This window comes from Dermacentor silvarum, chromosome 10 (assembly GCF_013339745.2).
Source record: "Dermacentor silvarum isolate Dsil-2018 chromosome 10, BIME_Dsil_1.4, whole genome shotgun sequence".
In the NCBI taxonomy this organism is placed as follows: domain Eukaryota; kingdom Metazoa; phylum Arthropoda; class Arachnida; order Ixodida; family Ixodidae; genus Dermacentor; species Dermacentor silvarum.
In genome coordinates this window covers 52,484,373-52,499,922 of record NC_051163.1, presented here as the reverse complement: position 1 = coordinate 52,499,922, position 15,550 = coordinate 52,484,373, and the positions used below count along the sequence as shown (strand labels likewise).

Here is a 15,550-nt window from a genome sequence, read left to right as displayed (position 1 = left end):
AATATTAAGACCGATAGATACCTAGAGAAGTAGACAGGTAGGTAGGCGGAGCCACGGCGGTGCCGCGTGCGAAACTAAGTTAGATGTCCAAGAATTGCATTGCAAGAATGGAAGTGGGTCCTGCTTGGATCTATTGTGGTCCGCAGCATCGAGTAAATAGAATAAAATAAATTTCTGACATAGTGCTGACGCCTGGCAGAAGGCACTGAAGAGAAAAGACGGAGCAGAAAAGAAAAAAAACTTGACGCATTGTGACGTATTGGATAATTCACTAATTGGTAGATACATGATTTCTGTGGTATTTAAGGTGCGAATCCTGGTGAGCGGTTTTTCTATAACGCTTGATTGCTATGTGAACAGGTGGAATGACACGAAACACGAAAAAAAGAAAAAATGTGGTTGATCCCTCTTATATAGGAATCGGTATAGAACACGAAAGTGAAACGTGTCTTCACAGAAGTAGTGTAATGTTTATTGCACATTGATATATAATGTCTATTGGTGTTTTGTGGCTAAAGCGCCCTTAGGCGTTGATGCACCCACGCTGACGCCTGGTGGCACGTCTCCTCCATCACGACTACCAACGTCGATGACCATGAGCAACCGTCGTGCATATGGAAGCTGCACTACGCTGCACACGCTAGCACAACGCGAAAGACGAAGCACGTAACTGACACACTAATACAACGCGCAAGACAAAGCACGTAACTGAATCGTCACCGAGTCAAATCAGCGCGTACAGCGCGTCGTAATTGCAGCCTCCGCGATCAACTTCAGAAACATTTTCAGAGCTAATTGCGGAGGCCACGCTCCGCTCTGCTGAGTACGGTGAACGCCACCTGGCGTTGGTAGTGCTTCTTGATGCCAGCGTCCCTTCGAATGCTGGCATCGAGGCGTCGTAGTGCTGAGACCACCGAAGCGTTCACTGTCGGTGCGCGTTAGTGTCATAATGCAGTACTTCTCTTTTCTGCTCGTAGGCGGCGGCACCGCCCCGAGCAAGAGCGCGGGTACACGGAGGAGTGTTAGATATATAAGGCGCGTCTGTGTAGCTCTCTGCAAATGCGTTTGTGGCGCAATGGGTTAAACGCTCGGCGATCTATCGTCGCGGACCGAGAGGTCGTGGGTTCGATTTCCAAATTTTGCATGTTTGTGGAACTTTTTCTTCTGGTTTCTTTCTTTGTATTATGTTCGTGTATGTTCGTGTGACGTATTTCCGTGACGGAAATACGTCAGTGAAGTCTTGGTGGACCCCGGCATAAAACACTTTCGTGTTAAAAAAAAAGAACGTTATCAACCTTTTTCAGTCCTTCGCTAGCGTCCTTTTGCGTGTTCTGGGTGGAGTAAGGTATAGCCCCAACAGCAAACACTTTGACCTGCATTACTGATTCTCGAGTACAAAGGCTCAAACAGACCGCCGTCTCCATGGGAGGACGTCGTTTTCTTTATTTCTTTTTTTTTCGTGGATCACCATCAGCTGCATTGAAACTGAGGCGATGGTTTGCGGAGAAAACAGCCCGTGCAAGCTGAGCCCCACATCAAAGGCGCAGTGGCAATTTATTTGTCATTTCTCTTTGCTGAAGACAAGTTGTCTCTTTGTTCTTGACAAGTTTAAAATTCCTGTTGTTCCGAAGCGGAGGGAACAGTACGAGCCTACTGGCATGGTGAAAAACGAGGGCACCCACAAATAGATATATCACAGACAAATCTCACACGATCCGCATGCGGAAGCAGAAATGCGCATACGAGTAAACAATGCGTATACCTGCACGATATAGCATACAAGACGGTAGGGCGAAAATTTGCACTGGAGAGGCCGTATTGCGGCCTGGAACCTAGGCTGAACACAATAAAAAAAAAAAGATACGCACCGGGCAAATGTATCCACCGAGAAAGCTACTTGATATACATATATTCGCAAGTCAGGTGCGAATCGACAGGTCTCGAGAAATCGTTGCTTGAGAACAAACTCGGTGTTCCCAGCTCATGCTGCTCGTGGGTGTATGCGCAAACGTTGACGTTGACGTAAATCCTGAAAGCATGGTATAAAAGCAGGCGTTCTCAATAGATATTTACATTTTTTTCGTCTTTACTTTTTGAAGCACCGTTCTTTGTCACTATTCCGCATGCTTTATTTTCTCCATATGCGTGAAGTATAGTCGGTGCCCTTTTCTGGACACTCCGACCTTCTCACAACTTTTTTTTTCTGTTGAACTTAAAACATACATCTCCTCCCTTTCTGCCCTGCTATCAGTAGCGTTCAAACGTGATAATGCAGCATACTGTGAAAATATCCAAAATTTGGAGTAGTCGAAAGCGACTTGGCTCTCAGATGTATATATATATGCGCTCATATGCAGCTAGAGTTTTTTCAAGCCTCGCATAACCGCGACCTCTGACCTCTGGAGGGTCAGGATTTATTACCGTGTATTGCGATCGACGTTTCCGCCATATCCCGTTTCCTTGCTGTGACCTCTACGTCTAAAGCCATGCCTTCGAATGCCTTTCGTATTGCGAACGGGGAAGTAAATATAAGAACGTCCATGGCGTGCGTGACGTTGGTGCAGCTCTTCCTTGAGATACAAATAAAGAGGAAAAAAAAAAGAGAGCAAGAAAACGGGGACAAAAAGGAAGGACAACGAGTGAGTGCAAGCAATCGTGCACTCTCGCGATCTCGCTTGTGGGTTTTCCGGGGGGACACGCCGACGTGCGATAGACGGATCAGTGGTAAGGCAACGACCACTAAAGAGACGGGGCCGTGAGGCGTTCAGGCGCAGAAGCGACGCGGACAATTCCAGCAAGACGCTGGCCGACCCACGCTTTCCCTCACTTCCTTCCCTAGTACTCCAGCACCACAATCGAGGCAACCCTTCCTTAATTCCCTTCTTCCCTTACACGAGAAGCAGCGAGAGGGGATCTCGTATCTCCTTAGACGGGAAAACAATGGGGACGAATCAGAACCGAAGGCGTCTCTAGAAATGTAAGTGGCAAGAAAAAGACAGGGACAACCAGGGACAAGTCGAAAAAAAAAACGGAACAAATGCGATGAATCTAGCCGCTCTCTTCCCTATTTCCCCGCGCCAACTGCAGCGAGTCGCGGGATGAAACGGGAGCGCAGGGAGCTCTTGGACTGGAGAGAAAACAATGGACGTAGTGTAAGCGAGGACATCCTGGAGGATGTCAGCAAAAGAAGAGGGAGAGAAAGACGGGGAAGGGGGTGAGGGCATGCTGACCAGAAGAACAAAATAGGGAGGAGGAAGGATTGGTGGAGAGCTCTTGTAGTACACAGTTTCAAAAAGCCATCTCGAGAGACGTGCGAGATAGAACAAAGAAAAAAAAGGGGGTAGGGGGGGGAGAGAGAAGGCACGCCGTCGTCCCGCGAACGGGACGCCGGCGACATGGTCATCGCTCAAAGAAGCGCGCGAGGCACGGGCTGGCGGTGGTGATTAATTTCAGGACGCAGCAATTGGGTGCGCTTTCTCGGTGTCTCCGCCCTCTCTCTATATGGCCTCGAGCAGGCGGGGTCGTTGGGTAGAAAGGGAGAGCCCGGAACGATGGGATGAGAGGAAGGAGAAACGAGTTTTGGGGAGAACGAAACGGTTTTTTTGGGGGGAGGGGGATGAGCGCCATGGTCGCGCGCCCCGGATCCGGCGCACAGGGTTGCCATAGAAAATAAATAAGATAGGGAAGTGGTAGGCGGAAGCGACGAGAAAAAGGGAAGGAATTGGGAATGTGGTTTTGGAAGTGGTAACTGGAAGCTAAGGGATGAGTGTGCGAAAACAGGAGGAACGGAACGAACGAGAGATGGTGATTAGGGAGAGAACACCGGCAGGAAATGAGGGAAGGGGCAGTCAGGAAGAGAAAAAGTAGAAATGGGAGGAGGAAATTAGGAAATATGGAAACTATGGAACACAGGGAAGCGAAGCTTGCCTAGAATATGACGGGAAAGGCGGGAAAAGGTATATTACAGTAGAAAAAAGAAGGGGTGCAATAGGAGGAAACGCTTTAGGAAAGAGTGAGCATTGGCTGGAAAAGAGGAAAGACGTGTTTGAGGAGTGATGGAGGATAGGGGGAAAGAAGGACAGTGAGGAAACGGCCTCGTCCTGGAGTGAAACTCAGTTGAGAGGGTCCGTAGTCGTCGGGGAAAAAAAGGAATCGGGAACAGAGACAGCGCAAACAAAGAGACTTTAGCGACCCACGCCTTTCTCATCGATCCTTTCAAAAAGCACCGCTATCTTTCTGGCTCCTGTTTCCTCCCCGCTGTGTTAGCCCTTTTATACGTTTCCTCTGTTCTCTCATTTCCCCCTCGTTCTCCTTCCCTTTTCTCCCCTTTACGGAGCAGTTAGTTTATCTTCGTTCTCGGCATCATTTCTCTTAATTCTTTTCCCCACGGCGTGTCCCGCGCGTTCGCTGTTTTCCTCTTGGCAAGAGAACCAGTGTGGGCCTGGGGGTGCGAACGACCGGATGTTTCTCTCTTCCACTTTTTTCGCTCCCTCGTCCTTAATGACATGTACTTTTGTCCCGTGTGAGATGTAGTGTTCATTACGGGTGGCACGAGATTAGCTCGGCGCTGGTTGCCGCACGAGCTGCAGCAAGCTGCGCGAGAGGGCGTTCGCGAAAGACACTCTACATGTTCTGCGTGACGGGCCCTAACACGGCTCCATATATCGTCGCGGGCACATTGATTGCGCCTCACTCACGCTGTTAGACGCGCGCGGCGCACATTTTCTTGTGCCACGAACTGCACATTCTAGCGTCCACAGCAGCAGGCAAGTCGAGAGACGTGTGTTTTGGAGGACGCGCCACCAGCCGTGGTGGCAACGGGGTTCCACATGGTGTTGAGCAGGAAGAGAAAAAGGAAGCTAGGAGCGTGTCAATCTTGTCACGAAGAATTAAACGAGAAATCATGGGTAAAACACCCAATCACGTCATGGCAGGCGGTGGTCTTTAGTTTCCTCTCAGTGTGCCGGCGCGGATGGGCTCGTCGCCCGCTTGTCTGCTGCGCCGCTCGGAAGTTGTAACGCAAGGCTAATCGTGCGGACACACCGAAGGCTCTAGTGGTGTTTCCTGGTATGGATGCTAAAATCTAAAGGCGTTCTAATGGCGGCGAGTAGAAAGCGAGCGGCACGTGGTGGAAAAAGCGGCGGCAACTTCGGCGGCAAGCGAGAACTCAAACCTACCACGAACCAAGCCACGTTCCCATGATTCACTGCGCGATGCGCACGATTCCCATGATTACCCAAAAAAAAAAAAAAGAAAGCCGGGAGAGAACGGCATCAGAGGAGGCTGCCTCGCAATAACTGAGTACGTGATGACGTCATTCTTCCACTCAAGTTATTGATGCGAAAGCATCGAATGGCCCATCGAGCGAAAAAGCCGGCAGTAGCAACGTAACGGCACCTAAATTCCCATTTGCCTCGACGCCACGCCACGAGTGCGCCTCGGCGCAGCAGAACGGGCGAATTGGAACACCTGCTGGGCGATAGCGCGCCAGGTGTTGCGTTAGAGGAGAGGGCATTGCCGCGACGCCACGTCACCAGTGCGCCTCGACGGAGCAGTTACGGCGGCGCTACCCCGCGGAGCATGACGGGTTGTCGTCGGCGAGGCTAGGCGAGGTGCGGGTGGCGCCGTTCGCTCTCGAAAGCCGGTGCGCATTCCGTATCTCTCCCTCTTTTTTTCACCCCCACTGGGCTTAGCTGCTGCGCGCTCCTGCAGGCCTTGTGGCCGCTGCTACTCCCTCGTTCTCTCGTCGCGCAGGTGGCATGCGGCGTCCTTGAATTTCCGAGCAATATCGTCCAAATAATTCCGGTATATAGCCAACTTGCTAACGTAGAAGCTGTACAAGAAAAAAGTAACCCGCACCAATTTAATCGCAAAACTTGGATAAAATATACCCCGCAGCTAGAAAAAACGAGAAAACGTTACTCGCCAGCGCATCATTCAAAAGACCGCTCAGAGACGTTCAATTGGACAGTAATGCTTTCGCATTCACAACTCATAAGAAGTGCTTATGTGTCCTCGAATTTCTTTTTTTTTTCTTTTCTCCACAGTGCTGAGCATAATGTAGCTGCTCGACTCCCGTCCAGGGTGAACTCATTGGAATAGGAGCCGAATGCAGACATGCTCGTGTACTTGGTGATTGAAATGCACGTTTAGGAGCTACACACCCATTGTTAGCAGAGCCCTCCATTAAACCGGAGCCCTCCAATACAGTGACTTCCAATAGAACCCGCGTAGCTCTTGACCTTTAAGCCAAGCCAGATGAAATCTATCAGTCGATCGATCCATCGGTCGGTCGGTCAGTCAATAAATGAATAAATGGATCGGCTGCTCTGCGCCCGCTTGCTCTCAGCAAATGTCCCGTCCGCCCTTCATTAGACAATCCACGCCCTCCCCCCAACCTTGTTCAAGCATACTTCCGAACCCTTCCAACACGAATGCAGTATTCCACAGATACGATTCAACATATACGGATCATTTAACTGCCTTCTGTAATTGTTCTAAACGCAGGCGCACTTAGTTTCCTTCTTTAGCGCGCGCTAATCGAAGTACTTAGACGTCAGACTCTGGAATGGAATAGCCACTGACGTCAGAAAGTGCAGCCTACTATAGACTGGTTCAGTTCGGAATTAGCTACGAGTGGTGAAAACGAAAGACCGATACCTCGAACATTCATTCATTCACGGCCGCTTTCTGCCCGTTCAAGCGCTCAATATTTCTTACCCCCGTGCACATTTATATACAGTGAAGATTCGATCGCGAGTGCGCGATATATAAGGAAACGGAAGCGATCGACTCGGCAAGCAGGAAAGAAATAAATAAAGAAAACAGGCTTATAAAATTGATATACATCGAGGGAAGAGACCGCGAGCACGCCAAGTGGACATTACGTTTCTGGTCACGTCGCTGTCTATAGATATCGCTGAGACCTCCACTGCGGATCTTTGGTATAGTGTGAGAAAGAGTGGCTTCCTCTGGGACTCGTGAGAGATCTGCAGGCCTATAGATGTGTAAGCGAGCAGCTTGGCTGCCTCGGTCTATCTGTCCGTGGCCATCCGCGCGAGCAATTTGTTTCTCGGCATACTGGCGGTGCATACAAACGACGTCGAAATGTTTCCGAGTGGCCGTGTCATTTATATCGACGCGACGTGGCAGCGTACCGCGCGCCCCCGGCTTTCTCTCGGCAGGAAAGCGAAGAAGCAAGTGGCTGCCGGGGGCCGCACACGAGCACGGAGGAGCGAACGCATTATATATATAGAGAGCATTACGCAACACGATCGAAGCCAAACGTATCGGTCCATTACGTGATCATCACGTCAGAAGCGTGCGGTAGATTTTAGTGTTGCCACTCAGCAGTCAGTGCGCATTGATTAAAAACTACCGTGAACCAAAGATTGTCGGCCAATACGCGGAGCCTCAGAGGTCACGTGTTAGGCTGATACTGCGAGAGAAAAGGCGAAGGGAATAGCTTCAGAGAGAGTTCGCTTGCCAAGGCTTGCTGCATGACGTAATGCTATCTCTACGTTATGTCCTTCCTCCATGCACACCAGAACCGAGAGCCGTGCAGCATTGCCCCCGAGATCTGGCCAAATAATCTAAACTACCGCAGACATGGCCTCCGAAATCAGGCGACGCATGATGCCAGATCTTGGAGGCCATGTGTGTGGTGGTTAAGATCATTTAGTCTGTTGCCCCACTACAGGCAGTTACGTTCCTTATAAAATGTAGTTAGACAGCCTCTAAGCTACTTAAAAACTCCAGCTAGACTGCACTGCTTTTTTATAAACGTCAATTTGTCAGAGAAGGTATATATGTATGTATATAGATGGATGTTCATAAGTCAATTTCCATTGTTCCAATTGCGTCCCATAGAAACGCGGGCTGCTCACAATCGTTAGATAAGGCTGCAAACATCCCTCGATAAGAAACGTAATACCACATTGACACGTGTGCGTTGCTCATCTTTTTTCGCTGACCGTTCTTTAACCCGTGTAACCGGTGTTGGAAATTCCACTGGTTGCCTGTAGATAACATGTATAAATATTTTCAATAAAATTACACAACATCATGGCATTCTGCCGCTGAATACGAGGTCGTGGGTACGATTCCTGGGCCGTAACTGCTGTGTTCCGACCGAAAGCGAAGTAGTCGAGGGCTATGACACACGTGCACGACAAACAACACCAGGAGACCAAAGTGAACCCGTAGCTCACCACTACGGCGTGTCGATCTCGAAAGCTTCTGCGTTGCTACGGGGTTGTTAAATTTTAGGTTAAATTTTGAAATTTATTGATCCCTTGATAAATCAAATGGAGCTTGCGAATGAAAGCGAAGAAAGCCTGACAGAGGTCCCAAGTCCCTCGGCAAAGTCATGCTCAGAGCTTTATGATCTCACTGGTAAACGCAATAACGTTTCTAGATCAAAGACTCTTTCAGATGCAAGTTCAAACATACAAAAAGGAAATTGCATACTGTCAGTCAGTCGGTCGGTCGGTCGGTCGGTCGGTCAGTGAATTAGCCAGCGAATGAATGCATGAATCAAATAACCAATCAACCAGGCCAGCCAGTTAATTAACCAACGAATGGATACATTAATAAATAGATAATCAGTAATAGATCAGCCATTAAATTTAATCATGAACTGATTATAAGTCAATGAATCATAGAGTAAACGAGTGGCTCAGTTTGAACCAATCAAAGCCAGGCATACAGATGCGATACTCCACACTGAGTGAGTCGGTCGATGAACGAATGATTTTATGAATCAATCAGACCGTCGATGAAAGAAACCAGTCCAAAAACTAGTCAGTGGATAAGTTACAATCAATCAGCAATCGATCACTCAGTCGATCGATTCATTATTGACCGAGTGAATCGGTAAATCGATTGAATTCCCATTCACATTCCTCTATCTCTCCCTCGGCAATCCCGCAGGAACGCAGTTCGCGCGAGTCAACCCTGAGCTTCCGTCCCAGCCACGGTGTCGCGTACAATCACCGCCACCAGCAGCAGCAGCAGCAGCGTGGACAGGGCCCTCAGCTCGGGGGCGACTTCCAGCCCAGGGGCCACCACCCGTTCCCGGAGCGCCCCCAGCTGGAGCAGCCCACGAGCCAGGCGCCGGGTCCCAGCAGCCAACCGGGGTCCGTGCACAGGCTCTCCTTCCCACCCAGCGGCATCGAGAGGCACCTGGCACGATTGCACAGGTGAGACACACCATCCACGTCACTCTAAGTCCTACAAAACTCACTAGGGGAAACACTGGCGCTAGTGTCTGGGGGAGCTGTAGGCATGGCGTTTCAGCCAGCCTGCATCGCCAATTTCCAGAACGAAACGGTAAAGAACTGTAGCGAAGTGCGTTGTTGCTTCAGCAGGACGAGGCGATGAGCGCCGACTCTCTGGATGACGTCACAGTAGTTCGCACTTCCAGAGCTGGTGAAATGACTTCGCGTCGTTCGTGACTAAAGCGTACTCTTGCCATTTCTTTTTTAATGCGTTAGTATAAGGAATGGCAAAGTGGAAAAAATCACAGCATATCCACGGGGTGAATGATGATGAGTGGGCGAAGCTCCGGAGGGAATCATCGGATCTCCCGCTTAAGGGGACGCTAGCACAAACGCGTTAGAAACGTGCAGTACTCTCTAGTAAGGGGGAGTGGCCACAGCGTCTTACGCAGCCATTTACACATGCCGGAACGTGCACCGCGTTTGCCGACGCCATCACATGACTGCTGAGAGAGTATACCCCCCGTATTCATAAACGCTCCTCGACTTGAACTTGACTTGCCACCGCCTTGGGCAGCGCGTTCGAAACACGTTGAAGGTAAGGCGGAGAGGCCACAGCGTCTTACACCAGCTTCTTACACGAGCCGTGACGCGCTACCACAAACGCGTTAGAAACGCGCTAGAAACGCGGCCTTTCGTTAATGTTGGGTATTTATTGCCATCGTGGTGCATGTGTCTATGTGCGCTTCGTGGCGTAGTGGTTAGCGCCGCGCGTTCGGAAGCGAGGGGTCCCTGGTTTGATTCCGCGCTACGGACACAACTTTCGGAATTTTTTTTCATAAAACAAAGCGTTCTCCGGAAGCCGGAAGCTGGCTTCCGGAACCGGAAGCGGAACCGGGAGTGGAAGCGGAACCGGTAGTGGAACCGGAAGCGGAAGTCGGCTTCCGTGGGGAAGTGTGCGGAGCCGGTCACGTGGTACATATAGTGCAACTGACGCTGATCTGCTCCGGAATACCGTCAGCTGCACTGCTCTCCTCGAAAAGGCGGGACGTGCGCCCAGTGAGCTCCCGAACAACGCTTTGCAATGTGGTGAACGCGGTTTAAAACCATGCATCCGGGGCCTCAGAGAGGTGCGACGAGATGCCGACGCCTTTCTCTCACACTAACCGCGAAATCTGTTAAATCACCGCTGAATATCTTTTTCTCCCTTCTTTGCAGTACGACGAGCACAGACAACAGGAAGTCGTTTCCTCCGTGCCAGGTGAGCCCGATGAAAGCCTCGCTTATTCAACGCCACGAGGGTGTAGAAAATGATGTCTGTTGCATTTGTAGAACCCAACAAGGAGCCGCGAAATTAAATATGACTACTTGATAACCGTATCGACGTAATGAAAGATGCGTAACTACTTGCGCAGGTGGTACTAATTGGGTGTAGCACGTTAGGCGGGCGGCCAGGCAAGCCTCTCCGTGCAGTTTTGATTGAAGAGCCTCGCTCCTTAGTATATCTGTCACCAACTCCGTGTGGAAGAGCGAAAGTTATCGGTCGTGTAAGCCAACCGGGAAGAAAGCTTCATCACGTGAAGATTTAAACATAGCTGCCAACCCTCCCGCTTTGTCCGGGAGACTCCCGAATTCCGACCAATCCTCCCGATTGTGTGGACGCGGCCATAAATCTTCCGTAAATTGCCTTAAAAGGAAGATTTAGCGAGGGGTCTCTCATCTAAATACATGAGAACGGAGAAATAGTTTTTCTTGGCAACCACTGCACAGAATTTGACGAGGTTTGTTGCGATTAAAAAAAGACAAAAGTAAAATTCTAGTGACTGGAGGAAGCGAAATTTCAATTTAGGTAGTCCATTTCTTCATAACAATTCTTGAATATCGCCATATTTTAAAAACGAAACTATCACTTTTACAATTCTGTAACTCAGTAATAAAGAAACCAATATCAAAATTCTGTAAACTGCTCCTAATATTACATCTAAAACGGCGGACCAAACTGATTTATTGTACGCACCTGTGAAGTATATTACTAACTTGCGAAAACAACTTTTGCGATAGCCTTGTAAACATTGTAACGAATCCACGTAAACTGTAAATTATTATACCAACTTTGTATGTTTTGGACTCTTTAACGAATGAATGAATGAACGAATGTAATATTTCTTTTTGGTGCAGAGCTGAGAATTTGTAAACTTCGTGCTTTTATGTTTTTTTTTCAGGCTTACGAATTTTCGTGAATTTTTGCGAAATAATTCTGGCTGTAAATCAAAAGTTCGCTTCCTACAGTCATTAGAATGTAACGTGTTCTCTTAAATACGACGCATTTCATTCAAACCGGTCTAGGAGTTATCTCAGAGAAGCATTTCATCATTTTACATGTATTTGTATAGGCGGGATCGAAGTTGGACCCGAGCTAAAGCTTTTTCTTAAATCCACCGCGAAAAAAAAAAACGAAAAAAAAAAACCGCTAGGACAGTTCACCGCATATTGACACATGCGTTAATGAGTGCGCGTGAGACAACGGTCTAATTTGCTTTACTTAATAGTCGGTTCCATTAAGTTAGTTTCGTCACTCTACATTCCTCTTCTGCGGCGGAGTAAATTAGGAGTGGAAATGGGCGACTATCACGGCACATAGTACGTGCTCCTTAATTATACACACTTCGTCTCCGGTGAAAGTACGAGCACCGAGACGTCTAATAACTGTACTGGCAGCCAGAGCTCTTTCTGACGTTGCTGTGGCACAGGAAAAAAAAAGAAAAGCAAATTTTGTCACTGACTATAGTATATCGCGCAATGAGCGAGTGAGTCACTGCTCCTCCCATCTCTGATAGCGCGTGAAACACATTCATACACGTTTCCGCCGACGCAGCTGGCGCTCGCTTCTGATTTGTTGATACGAGCCCCTGAATTCCCTGCACTGCAAGAAGTTGGTGATGGGACCAAAGCAAGATGGTGGAATCGGGCAGGTCGTACCTGATCGTAACCGATCTCGCGCTACATTTCCGTCGATATTCGGTGCACGTTCGGAGGGTACGTTTTTGGAGCGGACAAAATGGAAAGAGCTCTTTTCAGTCGTGTGAAGTAACAACACCGCTGCAAAACTAATCAAACTGTGCGCACACGTCGAGGCAGAACTCTGTACGTGAATCAATGTGCAACGCCCAATGCTCGCCTGGGCTTCTTGAACTCGACAAGTAAAGTTTTTTTTTCTGTTGCCTACTGGTCAAATGAGGCAGGACATGCAAGTTCTCGCCATATCATCGAAGCTAGGCAAAATTGGGACCGGTTGAGCTATCGCTGTGACGAAGGCCACGTGGGAAGGTCGAGTGCTGGTCGTTCCTATAGCGCCGTGGAACAGCTCGGTGAGAGCCACTGTAGCTCGGTGTCCCCATTGATCGAATCACTTATGGCGTTCACGAAATTTCTTTCGTTCATAGGCAACATAAGGAGTCTTTCGCTGCATGGTATAGAATACCGATGTCATTCACAGGGCGTTCAGGGACACTGACTGTTTGGTTGACGTCTCATGGTTTGCAGGTGTCGGACACGGACTCCGGTCTCGGCCGCACTATCACAGCCGAGACTAGCGAAGAAAGCTTCGCTGGAGCCGTCGCCGCTCCCCAGGCGCCGCCACCACCGCCTCACCGTCTTTGCGGGGGTAACGTCTGCAACGGCATCTACCGGGCGAGCGCCGCGGCAGCGCATGCGCCCGGAGGTGCAACCGCCGCGACTCTCGGAGGCGGTCCGGATGCTGTCCTGGACGACGGCCTGGCGCACGAGATGGCACTTCTGCGTGTCGAGCTCGAGATCGTGCGCTGGGAGTGCGAAAGCATCATCCGCCAGAAGAGGCGCCGCGACCAGGACCTGCTGGGTTCGTGGTCCAGGCGCCGCCGCGTCCTGGACTGGATGCAGCGGCACGACAGCAGCGACACCTCGTACGACCCTTCCACGCTCTCCTCCAACTCCGAAGACCGCCGTGAGGCGAGCCCGAGCCCGACGTCTTCCGTCGAAGCCCTCTGCAGCCGGACTCCGCCGCCGTCTTGCCTGGGTGGAGCCCCGGAGTCACCCGTGATCCAGCAGCACATCTACGAGTCCGTGGCCAGGAGCCCGTCGCCCCTGACCGGGGTGACGTCGTCGCCCCACGTGCGCTCTCAGAGCATGACCCTGAACAACAACAACACGCCGAGCGGACCGACGGGTCGTGTCCTGTCCCCGGAGCACAAGAGGTGTTCGTCGGCGAGTCCTGTGCGCCGGAAACTGCAGGCCGCCGCACCTCTGCCCGCCGTGCTGAGTCCCGTTCGAACTTACCGGTTCTCGTGCACCATTAACGAATCGCCGCAGTCTCCAGCGTCTGCGGCGGCTCGGAGCAGCTCGCGGTCGCCCAGCTGTTCTCCCGTCAGACACAGCGCGGGCTTTCGACCCCGATGCAGCTCGAACCCGGTACCACACGCAGTGACACCGGCCGTCATTCCGATGGCGACGTCTCGGACGGCGGGCCAGATCAGCGACCTGTACAGGCGCCAGGAACACATCACCTCCTGTTTCCCGACCCAGAGCATCCCGGAGAGTCCGCTGGCGCTTCACAGCACCAGTTCCAGTCCGATACCGGTCGTGACTTATAGCGACCGCTCGCCGGCGGCGTCTCCCGTGAGGTTCCAGCACGAAACTGGAGGGAGTCCATCCCTCGCGTCGCCCTGTGGAGGTGCGTCCCGGCAGTCAAGACCGTCGGTCAGCGAGGACAAGCCTCGGCGGTGGTTCGACAGCATCCTCCAGCAGCAGGACCCGTCCGCCTACCAGGTCCACGATCCCGCTCAGCTATGTTCCTTCTACAGCCCCCAGAGGCAAAGCGCCAAGTCCAGCAGCAGGCTTCAACCGGTCTTCGAGGCCGAGTGCTACGGTGACAGGGGCGCTCGGGGAGGAGGCATCCTCGACTTGGACCTCGAGTTCGTCACCAAGGAGTACGAGATATTTCCCGGGGACGACAACGCCTGCCGGAACGACCGTCGGCGCGGCTCAGAGGGCGAAGAAGACGCGTCGCCAGCTGCGAAAGGAGCGCGCTCAGCAGATCGCCGCCCGCACCAGGGCGGACACGACCACGTCCACGGACTCGGACGCCACGCTGAAGCACCACCACAGCAGCTGCCACGCTTGCGCCCGAAGCCGGAGAAAGGGCGGAGGCGCCGGCGCCGGCTTGACCCAGTCGTCGCACAGGTCGTCACCGTCCAAGCAGGAGGCCGCCGTGCACCACGGCCGCAGACCGGCGCAGATGACGCATCGTGACGGCGCCGCTGCCGCCTCCTCCTCCGCCGCCACCGACTACATGCTCTGAGTCGCGGTTGTTGCTTAGAGTATCAGTACACACTTTCGCCTCGCTAATTCCGGGCTCTGCTGTTACTGGAAGTTGAAGGTGGGCAATGCTGAAGAATTCTGGATGTCTTCGCAGTCGTCCTTTCCCAGTGTAAGGTAGCCAATGGGACTAAGCTTGGCTAAGTTTCCTGATTTCCCTTATCGCTTCATTCTCTCTCTTTCTCTGTCTCTCACGTACTGTATGCAATATATTGCAGTCGCCTCAGGATAACTACCGTGTGATGAAACATGTACCGACACAATTGAATTGGACACATTGGACGGATATTGGCATCGCCAACGCCCAATGTCTGTGTCCAGCAATCGTTTGCGTCTACTAGCTAGTTAAAATGTGCTGGTTAGATAAGTTTCGCAATCCAAGCAACCAACTAGATATCGTAACTGCGGCATTCAAGGATATATCGTTTGAAATATGGAAGGAAAAAAAAAGGCAGGAAGGACGAAATATGAGAAAAATAGGTGATAAGGGGGTCGTGTGCTAATGTAAATATTGGTGAAAGGACAGTGAATGCTCAGTACAGTTGAGCAACGGAGCCCTGCTGAAATTCTTGCCGTTTCCTTTGAAATGATTGCGCTTTCTCTGCATCGCCTAACGAAGTGAGCAGGAAACGGAGGTTGCCAAACTTACCTCCAGCTTAGAAATAAGAAGCGTGGTTAACATAAAACTAACAGACCATGTTTAACATGCAACCGGATTAAAAGGCTTCACCAAAAGGACGCAGGAGGCACTAACAGAGAGAGAGAGAGAGAGAGAGAGAGATAGTTAAAGACGAACTCTTCAGAGTCTATCTTCACACCCGTGTTACGTCTTGTTCATCGGGCTATATCCCAAAATTTTATTGCTGCTTTGACCATGTGACCTATTCGCTCTATACACAAATTGGAAAGGACGCGGTTAGGAGATGCAATAAGAATTTTGACGGCGCAGGCTGTGGCGAAACGCTTTGTAAATGTGACTG

The 15,550-nt window shown here is 50.8% G+C and overlaps 1 protein-coding gene across 1 annotated transcript in view; it reads left to right on the top strand.

Moving 5' to 3' along the window:
- Nucleotides 1-14,713, top strand: part of LOC119431282 (uncharacterized) — a 35,577-nt gene extending 20,864 nt beyond the window's left edge. The window contains exons 2-4 of the mRNA XM_049657902.1: nucleotides 8,932-9,200; nucleotides 10,437-10,479; nucleotides 12,762-14,713. Of these exons, the coding sequence (XP_049513859.1) occupies nucleotides 8,932-9,200; nucleotides 10,437-10,479; nucleotides 12,762-14,504 (2,055 nt within the window). The 3' untranslated portion in view covers nucleotides 14,505-14,713. The remainder of the gene's footprint in view (nucleotides 1-8,931; nucleotides 9,201-10,436; nucleotides 10,480-12,761) is intronic.
- The last annotated feature ends 837 nt before the right edge of the window (nucleotides 14,714-15,550 follow it).